The 14,555-nt window shown below is 45.4% G+C and overlaps 1 protein-coding gene across 1 annotated transcript; it reads right to left on the bottom strand.

Annotated features, from left to right (window-relative positions):
- Positions 1-522: 522 nt before the first annotated feature.
- On the bottom strand, positions 523-10,751 carry ankha (ANKH inorganic pyrophosphate transport regulator a). Its single transcript, XM_079754746.1, has 12 exons — positions 10,172-10,751; positions 8,886-9,102; positions 8,352-8,470; positions 7,883-7,966; positions 7,431-7,601; positions 6,727-6,861; positions 5,525-5,617; positions 5,311-5,403; positions 3,211-3,340; positions 2,595-2,718; positions 1,537-1,636; positions 523-1,388 (listed from the first exon to the last, which is right to left on the bottom strand). The coding sequence occupies exons 1-12, from the start codon at positions 10,265-10,267 to the stop codon at positions 1,266-1,268; spliced, it is 1,485 nt and encodes a 494-aa protein (XP_079610872.1). The 5' UTR covers positions 10,268-10,751; the 3' UTR covers positions 523-1,265.
- Between the last annotated feature and the right edge of the window lie 3,804 nt (positions 10,752-14,555).

Genomic DNA, 14,555 nt, shown 5'->3' with positions numbered 1-14,555 from the left:
TTTGGATGTGTTGTGGTGGGTGACCCTGCCGGTCATCTATAGACACTCGGCGATACATTGATGAAGTGATTCAAAAGATGCCTTGAAAAGGTCCTGTGTATGTGAGCAGGCCGCCGAGGGATGAAGGGCGGGGTCTGAACCCGAGGTTGGGAACCACTGGGCGGGCGGGCTCCACGGTACTGCGGCCTCATGCGGTGCTCCAAGTTGCCTTAGATTTAATGCACAATAAGAAGGAGGGTCTAACGCGTCCCCAACCGCCAGGACGCTGTCACACCAAAGTTGTACCGGGGGCGAAATTTGTACCGCCTACGTAATCCACGTTGCCAGGCAGGTTTCTTTGGTGTGACAACGCCACCATGGCCCGCCTTTAAGCCGGTGGCGGAGAAGAGGACTCTGATTAGTCTGATCTCTTGGGGGGGGGGGAAGAGCGGGAATCTAAAATGGGAATAAAAATAATTTGTTTTCCAAGCTGGTGTCCCTGATTTGTGCTCCCGCCTTTAGTACAGAGGCTGGAGGCGTGGGTAAATATTAAATCAGTTTATTAGCCAAACAAGGAGGCCTGTACATTATTTACAGAACCATGCGTGCAGAACAACAGCGGGCCGCTTTGGAAGGCAGACAAACTGAATATTCTAGAAGAACAAGCGTCTGAGAGCAGGGTCTCTCGCCCCCCTCGTCCCTTAAATATACACGTAGCATCACCTATAGAAAACAATACTCTGTACATCGTTATGTCAAACACAAGTTGCACCAGCGAACAAGGCCCACCGTATGAAGTCAAACAAGGCCTTATCGGCAAGTTTCAGAGAAAATAATGATAAAAACGTAAAATATGTTCCTCTATTTCATAACTCCACAAGCACTCCAGAGACAAGGTCCTCCTGTGTCCGTTGTTTTTTATTTTTTTTCCCTTATCCGGTTCCCGGTAACCACGGCGGTGTAGGAGGTGACCGAGATCCAGAAGACGTTGAGGTCGTTGACATGGGGTGAGGGGTCAACACTTGGAGGTGGATGGCTTTCTGTACAATGTGCGTCGGAATAGTTGAGGGATGGGGGGATTCAACACAGAAAAATACCTTTTCTCTCTTAAATAAAAATCGAAGAAAAATGTAAAAGCGCTTCGTAAACATGAAGGTTCACCGTTCAGTTTTTCATCTGGGTCGATTATTTTTCAATCCAAACCAGTCCTGAATCCTCTTCCAATGTGTTCTGGAACATTCCACGGTCTCTCTCTATGGGGCCTGCTGAACCCCTGGGTTCAGGCCCTACTCCTGCTCGTCTTCCTCCTGCAGCTCCTCGATGGCCTCCATCTGGCTCCTGGGGCTGACCTCGCTCATGGGGGCGGAGTCTTCCTCCACCACCAGCTCATTGGACAACTCACTCTTTCTCTGTTGCCAGGCGGGAAAAAATAATTCAGTTAGGATAGGACTGGGAACAACAAACGGCAGTTTTTTGTTCTGAAAGTTTAAGTTTAAAAGGTTAGGTCGTAACTACCAAATAAACAGTTTCAATGGTTAGAAAAAGTAAAGTACCCACCTGTTGTCTGTAAACGTAGCACGCTGCTATGGCAACCATTGTAGACTCTCCTATGAAACCAGCCAATAAGGAACCAACGCCAAGCGTGGCCCCATGAACGCTGAAAAGAAGACGAAGGTGAGGAAGAACATTTAACGTTTAACCCCATCTAGCGCTGCTCTCTGGCTAGCAGTCAGTGCTCGTTCTGCTACTGTGTGGTTTTGTTTCTACATGTTCGTGCACACATTGGTCATTATAACAGGGTTAGCATGAGTCACCAGAAACTGTCTTATCCTTCGGAGGATCAGGCAGCCCTGTTAGCATACCTCCAGCTAATCTCATTATCTCATTAGCTTGTTACGTTAGCGAGTCCATATGCTGTTCTATTACCAACACTGGAGGCTGTTATGGAAAATCTATTTTTAGGTTAACAATTTTTATATCTTTCCTTTGATGGAAGGACATTACATTGTGGGGAAGGGGGTGACACTGTATTCAGGGCTCACTCTGCTAGAAACAAGACTGCTGTATGCATACATAAAATATGCATTTCTAACTATTGTGTGCTTTTTTTGCATGTAGATGTGCCATCCGACCTAGACGCAAAATCTCAAAGAAATTGCCATGACTGAAGGCTTTCAAGTTATTCACATGTGATACTGACTAGGTTAACTCACCACTAATTTGATATGTGCAGATGTACTGCAAATTATGAGTTTAGGGATGTTAATATTCTCAGCCACTTCTTAAGTCACTTTGGAAGTTAGCAAGGCTATTTGCTATGTAGCTAGAATAATAGACAAGTTAGCTTGAATAAAAGCTGTGTTAGTATAAAAGGAACAAAATCAAAGATTAAAATATAACAGCCGAGTAATCAATGATAGACGCTGGGGTATCTAGGATCAAAGTTTGTGGTAAGTTAGCTAGGAAAAAAATATCTCAAGATTGACAGATTTCGCTTAGAAAAACAAAATAATGCTTTAGGATTTCACTGACCCCTGTGTGACCCCATGGCCTTGACCCTGTGACCCTGGGGTGTTCACCTTCCCTTGACCTCCCGTGACCCCAGGCTGACTCACCCCATGTAGGGCAGCACCACCAGGCTGGTGATCAGGACGATGATCCTCAGGATGGAGCTAGGCGCCAAAACAAACGTCTTCTTCAGGGTCATCAGCCAGCCGGTGAGGTGGGCCCTCACTGTCACTACACACACACACACACACACACACACACACGAAGATCAGCTCACTGGTCCAACTTTAGCAACTTGGCACCCACAGTTAATGAACTCGTCCGGAAAGAATGTAACAAATCGATGCTAAAAAGACTCTGGATAAACACCTCATCGGCCACAGGGTTCAACGCCCTCGTCAGTCTGCAGCTGCAACATGCTGTCACCACAAATTAATTAATAATCCAACCTGCCCTTTAAAGTGCAAACTTAAAAATTAATCAGTTTTTGAAATAACGAGTAAGAGTCAGATCAGATGTATGATGGAAAGGAATAGACCGTGATGACAGGTCAACTCCAGTCTACCAGATGATACAGTCCACCACCCTCTCTTGTGGGTAGGATACTCCCACATTCTGATATCACAATACATTGGAACCGGCTTGTAATGGCTAAACTTCTCGAAATAAGGGCAGTTTGAACACCTTGACAACTGTGTGTTGATGATTACCCAGAATTCCTACCTGGCACAGGGAAGAAGGAGAAGATGCGGAGCGGGACAACGCAGAGCTCAGCAAATGAGTACTTCACCCCGATCACGTTCACCAGGATCTTCTCGGAAACGTTAGGACTCCAGAACACCACAAAACACAGCTGGAAAACACAAATGAACCCAATGAACTAACAGACAACAGACAGCGCAAATGAACTACAGCCCAAATGAACTACAGCCCAGAGGAACTACCCAACAGCGCAAATGAACAACAGCTTACGTTTTTCAGAATAGAACAAATTAACCACGTAACCCAATTGAACTACAAACTAACCACAAACCTCCACAAATTAACCAAGTTTCTTTCTGAAAACATGGCCCATCTTCCCCTATTTTTTATGAAATAAGGTGTGATAACAGTTTAATAAATGTAAATGTAATTCAGGAACATGTCGACACAGACCTGTGCTGAAGAGGTTTCTGTTTTGGATGTTTGTGTGATATGTAAATAAACCGTCACAACCGTTTTATTACTGAATCAGTTTCTGCACTGGAGGGGGTGCTAGGGGAGCTTGGGATACGTCTGATTCAGATCCACTGACGGCAGGGGGAATCAACCCCCCGCAACCTGTGACAGGAGGTGGAGCCTTCATCCTCCCCTGTCAGACCTAATCATCGTTGGAAGCCAGGTATGCTGCCCCAAACTGGTTTTCAAACATGTGTAGTCATTGCTTTCCTTGTTGTTGTCATTTTTTCATTCACGCTTTGACCCAAAGTAATGAAGTTGCGGCTTGGGATTTTGGACATCTTGCTCTAGGACGCCTGCAGCTGGGGTGAGGACATTGGGGATCAAACTCAGAACACTTGAGCTGAGAGGCAGTCACGAACGCCGGCCTGCACATATCCCTGAGCGTCTCCAACACCCGGTCATGGCACATGCACATTGTGTACTTTGTGTACTCTGAGACTGCGGGGCTGGGTTCTCCTCATTACTCCGTCGACCCAACAGAGCAGGTCCAGACACGCTGCCGGTCGGGCTGGGCCGGGTAGCGTATCGCACCCCCATCGCTCCCCTCTAGGGGCCCGCCCTCCTGGACTTGTTGACAGTGTGGAGGGCCTGCACATCTGGTTCCGTCTCCTCCTGTTTGATCTAAATACGCTCAGACCTCCAGCCACAAGGTTTCCTGTCGGGGAGCAGTACGTGGTTTGTTCTGACCTTGATGCTCGCTGGGTTCAAATTTAGAACTGCCCTCTCAGGAACCCATCTATCACGATCAGAGATCTGATCATCTCCAGACGCAACCACTTCAGCCTTAAATACCGTCTGTAAGCATCTCTAGAAACCACTGAGCAACAACCACAACAACTAGAGGCACCTGAAGACTTTTGACCTAAATTCCTGCCTTATGTTTCCGCCTCTCCTCTCCTCTCTCCTCTCTCTCCTCCTCCTTCCTCTTCCCTGCAATCCGATACCAAAGCTTCAGGTCTACTCTACAGGAGAACACGACGTACAACTGAGCTGGGAATCCTAGACCCGAGAATGAGTGCGCACACACACACACACACACACACACATGAATGCACGCATGCACGGACACACACGCACGCACAGAGCTGTGAAACCCGAGAAGCCGCGCAGCCTTTGTTTATGAGCGCTATGTCAAGCATGAGGAACACGTGGGTCACAACACTGAGCGCACCAATCCAACACCTGCCTCACTTTTATTTTGGAAGGCTTTAACCTTGGTGTTGGCCCAGTGACCAATCAAGAATACGGACTAGTCCCTTACCTAGCTCTTAGGATTGATCGATGAGGTGGAGAAACACCCCATCATTTTAATAGTTTGATGTTATTTTTCTCCAGTTATGACTACTAGAATGCTACCTAGAGTTACTTTTAAAAGTGCTAAATCCTAGCTTTAATGGGTCCTCATGTAGAACAGACCACAGGTACCTCAAACCATGAGACACACCCTGCTTCCTTCAAAGTAAAAGTACAACAATAATTCCTCCGAAATAAAATCCTGCCACACAGAAGAACTCAACGTTAGGACCCCAAAGAGACGCAGCAATAACCACAATGCGGTGCCATGCCAACCCGCATGTTTGTAGCATCTTAGGGTGTCGTTACCGTGAGAGAGAGCACCACACAGCATAATGTGAACTTCTTGATGTGCGTCTTTGTGACCAGACTCCCAGCACTCAACTTGTTGCTCGGGTTGTTCTGTTGGGTGAGAGAGAGAACACAGAGGGTCAGGGTACTGAGTGAGGGAGTGAGGTAAAGTTCAGTACAGCGGATGTTGTCATTGGTAACAGATTCAATCGTTAAAGGGGGCCTGTCTTACCTTGTCGAAGGCGGGGTAGACAGCCCTCAGCTCAGTCAGCCAGCCGTAGGGCATGTGACCCACGGGGTAGGTAGCAGTCAGGACCGCCACCGCCTAAAGGGGGGAGAGAGGGAGGGAGAGGAAAAGATTGTTGTTGTTTTTCTACCTCATCTTCATTGCCATGTTGTTGAAACATTCATGACCACAAAGCATTCTAAACTTGACCTTGAGAGAAAGACAGAAGAGAGAGAGTGAAAAGCCACAGAAAGAGAGATAAGGAAGACAGACAGAGGGAAGTAGAGAGAGAGAGCCGCAATCTCATCTTTTTATTTGCTGTAAAGCAGGAAACATTTTTTTTACTGGTGTTTAAGGAAACTATTGACCTCAGAATAAATCCCGGACCATCAAAGCACTCTGTGTTTGGTGTGTGTGTGTGTGTGAGTGATTGTGTGTAAAACAACAGGCGGTGTGGGGAACAGTAGCAGTGTGTTCACAGCGCTGGGTCCCCTTGCGTCGCCCTAACGAAGGCCTGATTCACCGCTGCTGCTGCCGCTGCCTTGTCCACCAGTTCCAGAGCGTTCTGGTAAACAGCTCTGCTTTGTCTGCGGCCGGGAAGCCCTCCGTTAGCCAGAAACCTCCAGAGGGAGGCCCTCCAACGCTATGTGACGCTGTCCCCCTCGCTGCTCCAACCCCCAAGTCTGTTCCCCTTCCTGAAAACAGCCCTAGTCCTGTGCCCTCGCTCTAACCCCACTGGTTCCTAACTCACTTTCACTAATCACCACGTGATTCACTCATTGTTTTTAATTCCATTATCTAGTACCAGCTCTGCTGTACTCGCTTTTTGAACCAGGTACTTTTGTTTCCTCTGGCGATAGTAACTGTAGATAGTATCCCCTCATTGTTGAGGTCGTCATGGGGTCACCTTCCACACTACACACAAAGGAACAGTGGAGGAAACCGACGGGATGTTGATCTTCCTAGTTTGGCGGGTAGCCATTGCGCCGCTATAGGAGCATGTCCCGTAGGCAGTGATGACGCTAGTGGCAAATCTCTCTGACCAATCAGTAGTCCTCAGTGTTTTCAGGTAGCTGGTACCATCAACAACTTTTCCAGTAGATTCAAGTCGAGGTCAGCTACAGAATCATCCCCAGGGTGGCCCCCAAAAGGTGGGGGCTCCCAGGTGAGGGCTCCCCGGTGGCGACAGGCCCCCCTCTAGTGCTCACCTCAGTGGCAGCAACGCTTCCCTTCAGGTCTCGGGAGACGAAGAGGTTGACGATAGGTCTGCTGATCCTCTGGGTGGCCAGGATGAGGGCCAGGGGCCACCAGAAGCTCAACATCTTCTTGATGGTGGCGTCACCCTGCCGGGGAAATCAGAGGGTTAGGCCGGGGCCTCATCTGTGACGTCTAATGTCACGTTTTACTGCAGCTCGTGCTGAACATTTCTACTCCCTTCACTTTAGTTTGGTATTCATTATTACTGTCAACTTTATGCCTTCATTCTTGCTATGCAGTTGACCTGACTTGCCATAAGAATTTCATTGGAATGATTTACACAGTGGTAAACTCCACATCGGGTAATAAAAATAACTACAGTCCTTCCAGGTGTGTCGTATTAACAACCAGCCTTCCCAACAAATGTATTCAGCATCTAATCCAAACTCGATTAGAGTTAAACTCAAACCTGATGCATTTTTTCAAAGCCATGGTTAGGATTGGAGTTAAGGTTTGTACTAGGTTGGAGGCTAAGGCTTAGAGCTAGGGTTCGTGCTAGGGATATGTTTTAGGGTTAGAGCTAGAAATATGGCCAGAGGTAGGATAAGGGTTAGGCCTAGGAGGTTAGGTTTTAGGATTAAAGTTGGAGGTAGGGCTAGGGGTAGGACTAGCGTCAGGGCTCTCATCGCGGATAGGCTAGCAGGGAGGGTCTTACCCCGACGTCCATGCCGCTCGAGTCGGGGATGTTGTCGTGGATGTTGCAGTAGTAGCCCAGACCCACGATGGTAAAGCGGACCATGGCGCCCATGTAGAGGGAGAGGATGGGTATGAGCATGGGCTCAACACACTTCAGGTTACTGTGGAGCAGGATGGCAACGAACACAATCTACCAAGAGAAGAGCACGTAAGGTTACTGTGTAGCAGGACAGCCAGAAAACCCAATCTACCAAGAAAAGGACCACACGCTGGGGCCAACAGACCAGGGAATCACATCATGGACCAGACAGATTAGATTACTATAACTAACTCTGTGCATTTCTTATAATGGATTGATTCAGCATCAATCAGCCTCAGTTTGTCGGCCAAGATGACCTGTGCTACAATAAGGGAGAAGAACCGAACCGATTTTAAAATTGGCTGTCTGCGGAGAGGGGGAAGAGGCTTTACCTGGGCCACGACATCAGAGATGGAGGCAGAGCCAACGATGACGCTGTATTTGTGCTTGAGAAGGATCCCCGCGTGGATCCACGCCTTCAAACAAACAGAGACGGAGATAGAGTTAGTTCCTCTGGAGAAACAAAGCTCTTCAAAAACTGTCTTTTCATGGCTGATAACGGAACAACTATAGCCTCGATACTGGAGGAAAAGTCAACATTGAAGACAGGGAGGGGCCGAGATTGGTGAAACTGCGGGAACCAAAAGACAACAATGTCTGATTTGTTGCCAAGATATCAAAGAAGGTGGTACTTTCAAGAACATTGCTAGGCAGTTTAAAAATGTATATAGAAACTGGGTTAACTAGTTGCTCATTAAAGTTGATACACAGAAACTACGGGTTTGAGTGGCAAATATTCAGCAACTAGACAGAGTACTAAAAGGGTATCTAGTAGTAACTAGTCAACGAGCTGAGGCTCACCATGGCGTCGAGCAGCGGGAAAGCGGCGAGGTAGAGAAAGGCCCTGCGCGTCTTGTTGCCCACCGAGTCGTCTACGTGGTGCAGCTTGTTGATGATGTAATAACCCAGGTCCGTCTGTGCTGCAGCAGAGACAGGAAGTGGTCGACATTAACTCACCACCATGCAGGAATACCACTGTGGCTTTACTGTAGTAATGATCACACAAGACGGACATATATACACATACGTCATGCTGTGCGTATGTGACCCAAGCTAGACGAGATTTAAAATGCGTCTCAACTTGATTGTTTGAGATAAACAAAAACCAAACAAACACACCCATTACCACATGGGAGTTTTCGACCTAAAAGCAACAACTCCACCATTTGAAACTTTTCCAAGCTCAACTTTGGCTCACATTCAGTTACCACGGGTTGTGTCATGTTTTCATGAAGAAAAAGGGTTACACCACAAGACCCCTTTAATCCAATACATCAAACAAAACCTGTAGGAATGCATCGTGGGAAACTGAATCAGTGTGGCTGAAAAACGCACCGATGAGAATGTGTAGGACGAAGGCTATTATCCCGGCAGCGACCATGCAGAGTACGGCCTTGCGGCGGTCCCGGCGGCTGTTGACAAACACCAAGCCCACATTCTTGAAGTCGCTCATGGGCCCTGTGAAGAACTTCATCAGGGAGTAGGCTAGCCCATAGCTAGCTAGCATCTCCACAGCATCCTCCTTCACAGTGGCTATGCCTCTGTTCAGAGCCTGGGGGGGGGGGGGGGGGAAGGAGAGAGAGAGAGAACCAGCCAGAGAGAAGGAAGTGAGACAGCACATATGGAGCAGGCAGACCAGATGCCGCAGACATCATCATGACTAGGCCTTTCTTTATCACAAACCAAAACACACGTTTGGCTTTCGAAGATAAATAACAGGCAGTTTGAATCGGTTTGTGGGGACATTGAGGAAGAGGGGTTGTACAAATCAATAAATGATTTATTTGTTTGTTAATTAATTAAATAAACAGACTGTCTACAGGAAAGATAGCCGTAAATGGAAACATGACAAATCAAGCGTACCAGTAAAAAATAACAATACGCCGCTATCAACTCATTCTGTCTGCGGAAGTGGAAAATCCAGCTGCCGTTTATCCACAGCGGGGAAAATCTATTTATAGCAGCTTACATAAGCCAAATCCCTTCCTTATGTACTCTCGCGGGGCTTTAATTGAACGCCGTCTACTCTTAAACAGAGTATCCATAGCGAGATAAACAGTCTGACAGGATGATGGTCATTAAGGAACACGACTGGCGATTTTTTTAGCTCATAAGGACGACCCGCCATCTCTGTCTCTCTCTTAAAAAAAAAAGGCCCAGATATTTGTTTGCCTTCTGATTTGAATCACGGCCATCGCTAAGCCGGTTTGTTTAAACATCAGCTTTTTCCCCAAGGACTTTAAATGTTAATAAAAATCGCAACCCGTATTCGTTAATAGTTTTTGATGACTATCAAGCCTCGTTTGAGTGGTCTTTAAAGGACCGGGTATTACAGGCGCCCTCGTACAGGCTCCATACCCCTTGTGTTGTTTACCCTGCCGTGAGACAAGCTACCGGTCTCGGTAGCCACCATCCATCCATCTAACGGTCACCAAACCCCCTCCCCCCTGCCACAACCACGACCCGAACCATCATCTACTCCACGGCTAATCCTTTTCTAAAAGGAAAAACACGACGGAATGTACAGATGGAATAACAACACCACAACGGTCTGATGAGGAGACTGCGGCGCGGGTCTCTTCGGACCCGCAGCACACAACGAGTCCACGCCACACGGTTACCTGCTCGCCGACGTCGATGGCCACATTGGTGATCGCCAGCGGCACCAGAAAGCGCATGAGCGGCAAGTACGGAGTGAGGGATGGAAAGTCCATCATGGTGACGCCGCCGGGTTGTCAGGACGTGGGGCATCTGCCAAGGTCTTGATGGATTTAAAGAATTCGGATCGCAGGCCGAAAGACGCTATCGACACCTGTACTGGCGGGTTTGACGAGAGCCCCGGTCACCGATCAGACGACACACGTCGAGGCGATCCGACACCGGCAGCGGCTCAGAGCGAAATGTTCCGTTGAACGGAGGCGAAGGTCACCAGAAATCGCCAATGAGCGCATCATTTTCCTCCAGAAACATGGTCTGAAATATCACAGCTTGACGCCCCGGATGAGAGGAACACAATGAAACACCTCAGACCGATGGAACCGAGGACATCGCTTGGCAACAGGGGGTTCCGAAGTGAAACCGTAAAGGTGTCCTCCACTGTCGAGGCTATTGTTTTAAGCCTTGCGTTTTATGGGCTGCGTTTGAATGTTCCTGGGTCTGCTGCTCGTCCTCCACCCTCCGCCGACTGAAGTCACCGCACGTGGGTTGGCGTCGCGTGACGTCACATAACGATATAAACCTTTTATTTATCGCGTGTGTGAACCAGTAGATGGACAACATAGAGCAACGATGGGATTTATGTTGAGTTACCAGAACGTATTTCCCCGTCATCCTTTCACGTTTGAATGAATAACTTAAATATACAAAACCTATACAAAGGAAGACGTAATTATTAGGATAATTTAAGAAGTAGGTCTATAATGGAGAAAGTACGAGTTCTTTTGGAAATGTGCTATGAACACGTACATTGGTGTATGCTTTATATAGATGTATATATCACTTGACCTACTTGTGCGTAAAGTAATCTGTAAATTGTGGTCGAGCAGTGCCATCTAGGGGACAGATTGGACCATTGCAACTCTCGCATTAGAAATTGGGACCGTAATAATCAGTTTATAAAAAGAACTGTGAGGTACATCAATGCGTCATAACTCAAATTAATCATATACAATATGTATTATGTCAGATTATCTACACAAAGTGTTGTAATGATGAGAATTTGACGTATGGAAAATCTGCTTATGATTTTTCCAAATGTTTTACCTTTTATGGCCATGAACTCAGCGGCCCTATAGAGCAAGTAACAACGTAAAAATATTGTCAAAATAGCAAAACTCCAGCAAGTAGGTATACTAAAACCACCACCATCTTCCGAGACTGGCATCATACTGTACAGCAATGGAAGACTACAAACTCCTCCAATAATTCCCAACTTCCATACAGTGCAAATATGGTAATTATCAAGTCAGACAATTGAACAATCAAATCTGGATGTATGGAATTTAAGTATTATATGCACAAGGAAATGTCAGCCTACTTAAAAGATAAAGCAGATAAGCCCTTACAATGCTACAGATAAGATTGCACAACAAAAATAAACTATACAATACAATTCACAGTTACAAAATTCAGAACATTGGAATGTTGAAATAGTGTTCACAAGGTGGCAGAGAGAGTCTTTGTCATAAAAACACACACTGTAAGACCTTGCACTAAATACTTGAACTTGATAGAGAAGATTACACGATAAAATGTGCACATTTTTGACATTTGGCAAGCCTACATTTCAAATGTATTATTGCTGCCTATAACTGCCTGTGCTGAGGTCATCTTGCAGACTACAAGACTCCATGGAGAATGAACCACAGAACATGAAGGAAACACCTGGAAACAACACACATGAAGTCAGGCCTACGTTACATGGTAAGCATGTTGTGTTCCAACAGAGCAACAAGGCTTCCAGGTGTGTGTTCTAGATTCAAGTCAATCATTACACAATACAATAATACAAATAGTTAGCAGGTAAAGCGATGGGAAAGTTCGGAGGAATACACATTTTCCCACCTTTCGTTTTGATTAATCGTAGGCCATTATGAGTAGGTTTGTTTTCTCCCCAGCAGAATTAACGTTGTGTAGTGATGTGACTTCATGTTGCTGTTGCCTTAGCCTACAGAGGGGAAGAGTTTAGGCGGATGAAGCTGATTCCATTTTCCGTCCACTATTAATACACGTGATTCACCCCATCGCTTCCCTCGGCTGTCTAGACGGCTCCTCTAATAGCCTGCCAGCATGACGTGTCCATGCACTCTCAAGAGTGACATGTAGGTCTACTGCCCTACAACTGAGTGGGGCCCGGTAACGAGAACTTGCCATCAAGTTCCTTTTTCTGTGTGGAACATTTCATTTACATTTTTAGACACACATACACACTTCTCTTAACGCTGATTCACAGAGTGTCCGAATCTAAAAACAACAAAAGGCCCTTTGAAACGATCTCTTTAAAGGTCATTCACAAAGAAGATACATTAAATGGTAGTTTGCCTCCACCACATCACAGCTGAACTGCATAACACCCAATCTCCCGTGCTAAAGCAACACTGGCATATTTAATGTAAACTCAAAGGTCCTGTGCTACGGTATGGTTGATCCCATACCTCTGGACGTTTTACAGGCCTGAAGAGCAATGGAAGAAGGGACGAAGATAGCTCTGCTCAGATCTCTGCTCACAACTCCAATAGACTCTAATAAATAAGGACATTTTTTGTATTAGTAGAGGCATGGTAGTCTAGTTGTAAGTGTGTCTGACCTCCAGCTGGATTGGCCTGTGTCTTAAACCTTATTATATTTTAGGCTACCTCATTTTTAAGTACACCTAATTCAGTAGATTCAACCTAGACTTGGGAATCCAATTTAATTTTTGTATTTTTCAATGTCAGACGCTTTGGCAATAGCATGTGCTGACCACCAAAGTTGAGAGAAACTTGATGTTCTCAAATGAGCTGGCTCGCTGGTATGCTCAAAGGTCTCATAGACCGAAAGTTCTGGGTTCAAGCCTGACTGTGACTAGTCTAAGTTATATAATTGCCTTGATAAGCAAATAGTTCACTTTTTGATATTCACCTTTTTCATTATATCGGTATTAATTAACAGTTAATAAAAGTCAGCCTGAGTCAGTTATGGTTTTCCATAAAATAAAACATTTAACTAGAAAATGTATTTCCTGCAGAAAATGCGGTGAGTGCTGTAGTACAAAGTGAGGTTGAAAATATTTTTTAATAAAGCCACATAGATTAAGACATAAGGAAACGATAAATGGCCTAAATCAAGTGAAGGGATTTGAACAAAAGTTCAAAAGTCTAAATGGAGTAAACAATGTAAACATGCACACCATTTAAGGAAAAAGTAAATGGTTGGAAACAAATACAGTGACCACTGAATGAAAAGCGCAAAGCATTGCTAAAAATGCAGAAATGTAAAATGAATTTGAACTGAAGAATCTGAAATGTCATATGTACTGCCCTGCACTGTGTGTGTGTGTGTGTGTGTGTGTGTGTGTGTGTGTGTGTGTGTGTGTGTGTGTGTGTGTGTGTGTGTGTGTGTGTGTGTGTGTGTGTGTGTGTGTGTGTGTGTGTGTGTGTGTGTATCAGTGGCAGCTGGTGGTTTTTAAAGTGAGGGAGGAAGGACTGCGCGCTTGGCTGCCATTGGCCTGCTTGCACTGTTGGTGTATGGTGGCATAAGAATGTGAGACTCAAGTTGTTTCAGGGTGTTTTGGTGAACTACCAAATAGTAGGGAGGGATAGTCATGTGAATAAAATAGATACAAAGCCACCAGTGGCATCACTGTAATTTGAAAGCTGGTGGGCAGCATGCCTTTGAAATAGACTACAAGGGCAGAAGGAAACCCAGATAGCAAAACGTGATTGAATCAACATTGAGATATTGTTAGGCTGAAGATTGTGATCAACAATGATGTCAGACATTGAAATATACATTGAAAGTGCTCGCTATGATCAACATTAAAAATAACGTTGAATTTCCAATCAATTTTGACAATGAATCAACCTTGATTCAATTATGATATGATCAACATTGAAAGAATGTAGAATTGAATCAACATTGATTCAACTATATATATGCATTGCATCATACATTGAAACAAGGTTATTATTAAAGGGCCATTTCAACACTTTTCAACCTTGCTTTGTATGTTTGTAATATGCGTCATTAAAAACCCCATTAGATTGGCTATTTCCATTCTTTTTAAGAAACCAAGGTTGAGAACAGCTGCTTTACTGAATACTCTATGAACAACCCCCCCCCCCCAACAAAACAGACCATTATTCAAAAAGTTATTTAATGAATATTCAAAAGCAATTACAAACAAACATCTTAAGGAATTATGACCATTAACCCTAATTAACCGTATAAATAAGAACATCACAATAACATTTGTCCTTAGAACTCTTTGGCACCCAGCCACTCCTCTCAGGTGCGTAACGCAGCCTC

This window comes from Pollachius pollachius (genome assembly GCF_949987615.1).
Source record: "Pollachius pollachius genome assembly, chromosome: 17".
In the NCBI taxonomy this organism is placed as follows: Eukaryota; Metazoa; Chordata; class Actinopteri; order Gadiformes; family Gadidae; genus Pollachius; species Pollachius pollachius.
Note: the sequence above shows the minus strand (reverse complement) of the source record. Positions and strands in the feature narration are given on the sequence as shown.

Excerpts from the sequence above, each read along its gene's own strand:
- ankha (XM_079754746.1), bottom strand. The coding sequence starts at position 10,267 with ATGATGGACTTTCCATCCCTCACTCCGTACTTGCCGCTCATGCGCTTT. Across the intron at positions 9,103-10,171 it reads CCATCGACGTCGGCGAGCAG|GCTCTGAACAGAGGCATAGC; the intron begins GTAACCGTGTGG and ends CCCCCCCCCCAG. Across the intron at positions 7,602-7,882 it reads TCTCTGATGTCGTGGCCCAG|ATTGTGTTCGTTGCCATCCT; the intron begins GTAAAGCCTCTT and ends TTCTCTTGGTAG.